We start from the raw sequence: 1,191 nt of genomic DNA on the forward strand, positions 1-1,191 counted from the left end.
CCCAAAAAACAACCTGGCGGCCGGGGCTGAATCACAGCGCCCGGCTGCCGCTTTCCCAATGCAACAGGCGTCTGAGCGAGGGACGACCACGCAAGAGCTGCTGGAAAACCCTGCATCCCAGGAATGCAACCAAAAGCGGAGCCAGGAGCTAAGCTTCACCCCCCGAATATTTTCCTTTAGCTGCCTGAGATTCGATGGTTTGTAACAATTAAGATGCCAGCGTTTCCACCCTGCACAAAACATGCAAGTTTCCAGCGCTTCAAAAATAGATCTCCAGCTGCAAACGCTGACCCCCCCCCCCCCCAAGCAAGAAGTAAAACCGTGCAGATCGACCCAAAAAAAAAAGTTACACGGCCCTTTTTAGCACCAGAATCAGCCCTTCGCTCTCCCCCAAGCACGTGTTTTGGAAATTGCAACATCTACCTTGCTTCTTGTCCATGGTTTCCCAGAAATGAAGAGCAGCGCCTGGCACGGCTGGCAAAAGAGAGGGATGGGGGGCGGGCTGGAGGAGGGAGGGGAAAAAGAAATCCTGCAGGATCCAGGAGCGCTTCTTGCAAGAAACGATGATTATTTTCGGTGGGAATGCATGGCCCCAAGCGCTGGGCGGCTTCACGCTGCTCTCCTCGCCCGGTGTCTGTATCCCCTGTGGGTCCACAGCGAAGGGGAGCGGGGGGAGATGGGGAAGGCAGCGCCGCGTTCCCTCATCGGCAGCTGCCCGAGCTGGGCCGATCTGGGCTCCGATTACCCTTGAAAGCTTCCACGGTTGTAAAAACTGCAGCGGCGAAATAGCAGGTGACGTCAACAGGAAACGGGGGGAGCCAGCGCCGGGAGCCATCGAAGCTCCGGATCACCACGGTGCATCCCATCCCGGTGGGACGCGTTGTCTTCCAATAAATTAAACCATTCAAGCCCAGCCCACGGGCAGAGAGGCTGAGCCAGCTCCTGCCTCCTCCGTCCACCTCCTCCGCTGTCCCACCGGAGCCACCCTTGCTTGGGGACAGCATCAGCCGCCCAGCAGGGCAGAGGGGTGCCCACGCTGGCCGATTGGGGCTCCGAGGGGGTGCGGGGATAGAAAGAGGTCACATTTCTTTTGCGCTGCAGGTGACACCCTAATTGCTTTGCCACTAACAACTATTACCACAACAAATAGTAGAAATATTGTTCCATGACAATACCGGCACGGGGCTTAGC

At 57.2% G+C, this 1,191-nt stretch overlaps 1 protein-coding gene across 1 annotated transcript in view; it reads right to left on the bottom strand.

The window, feature by feature from the left end:
• MAP2K3 (mitogen-activated protein kinase kinase 3) overlaps window positions 1-439 on the bottom strand; it is a 16,508-nt gene extending 16,069 nt beyond the window's left edge. Inside the window, exon 1 of the mRNA XM_010189234.1 lies at window positions 424-439. Coding sequence (XP_010187536.1) covers window positions 424-439 — 16 coding nt within the window. The remainder of the gene's footprint in view (window positions 1-423) is intronic.
• Between the last annotated feature and the right edge of the window lie 752 nt (window positions 440-1,191).

The sequence above is a fragment of the Mesitornis unicolor genome, unplaced genomic scaffold, assembly GCF_000695765.1.
Source record: "Mesitornis unicolor isolate BGI_N332 unplaced genomic scaffold, ASM69576v1 scaffold21027, whole genome shotgun sequence".
Classification (NCBI taxonomy): domain Eukaryota; kingdom Metazoa; phylum Chordata; class Aves; order Mesitornithiformes; family Mesitornithidae; genus Mesitornis; species Mesitornis unicolor.